We start from the raw sequence: 1,088 nt of genomic DNA, 5'->3' as shown, positions 1-1,088 counted from the left end.
CCACTAATGAGACGTTCCGCATCGGGAGGGTTTATTTACGCCATGGATCGGACTGACAGGCGGTCCTTTTTGTTTTTGTTTTTCGGCAAGATGGACGGCGACGGCGACGGCGATCGAAGGGCGGTGTGGGCACGGCTGCAGGAGGCCATCGCGTCGTGCGAGGGCGTGCAGGCGGCGCTGGGCGCAAATATGGCTCAGGTGGTCAAGGCCAGCATATCAAATGTCATGGGGCCTGCAGGTTGATCTGGGCTTGCTCCAGTACAGCCAGTCACACTACATCATGGTCAGCTGACCCCTTGGTTGGTCAAGGCAGATAAAATGAATTTTGTATAAGTCAAGGACCCCACCTGGCCAAATGGAATCAGGCCATCTTGAGGATGTTGGTCTGAGCTTGGAACACATTCTTGGGGTCCCACTTGAGCTTGATCTCCTTCACTCTGGCCGCATGTGTCCCAAAGAACTCAGCAATGGGGATCTTATCTTTCTCCTCCTGAGGCACGTTGAACATGTTGATGTAGGTGGAGTCGGTTTTGTAGGGCTTCAGCTCAGCAGCCAGGCACGGACCCATGCCTTGCATTGGTCTTCTTGGTCCTCCTGGTAATAGAGAGGGAAAGGGATGTCCAGTAGTGATTAGGGACCACGCAGCGAGAATCCACATAGCCACGCTGAGTGCGCACACCTTTTCCCATGCAGCAACAACGTTGACGCAGAACCGGGTCTGCCGCCAAGACACAGCACACTCGTCTTCAGGAAGCTCGGCGATCTTGCCTCCCTGGTGATGAGAAGAACCATAAAAGATAAGAAAAGCAAGGCAGTCCCATACACGGAAGAAGGAAATGTACCTCAGTCTCAATCATGACCACTGACATGGGAGAAGGGACTGCTTGGTAGTGCTTCCCAATGATGCTGATCACCTCTTCGTTCAGATCCTAACAAGATAGAGGTGACTTGATATTAATCGTGATACTTGGCCAACGGCTGGAGGGTGTCGTACCTTGAGGAAGATGCCACTCTGATAGTAGTTGCGACCATGCGGAACCATTGGATCGGTCGACTGCTGCACTGCTACGAAGGGCACCGGCCCCACC

General features: G+C 53.4%; 1 protein-coding gene across 1 annotated transcript; it reads right to left on the bottom strand.

The window, feature by feature from the left end:
- Positions 1–361: 361 nt before the first annotated feature.
- On the bottom strand, positions 362–1,042 carry ACA1_156870 (FAD/FMNcontaining oxidoreductase; the record flags this gene model as incomplete). The annotated part of the gene is made up of 4 exons (XM_004334509.1): positions 362–544; positions 680–772; positions 843–929; positions 995–1,042. 4 exons carry the CDS (start codon positions 1,040–1,042, stop codon positions 362–364), a joined length of 411 nt encoding a protein of 136 aa, XP_004334557.1.
- Between the last annotated feature and the right edge of the window lie 46 nt (positions 1,043–1,088).

Source organism: Acanthamoeba castellanii, assembly GCF_000313135.1.
Source record: "Acanthamoeba castellanii str. Neff unplaced genomic scaffold scf7180000084723, whole genome shotgun sequence".
NCBI classification, from domain to species: Eukaryota; Discosea; order Longamoebia; family Acanthamoebidae; genus Acanthamoeba; species Acanthamoeba castellanii.
The sequence above is the reverse complement of the archived record's forward strand: the minus strand, read 5'-3'. Positions and strand labels throughout refer to the sequence as shown.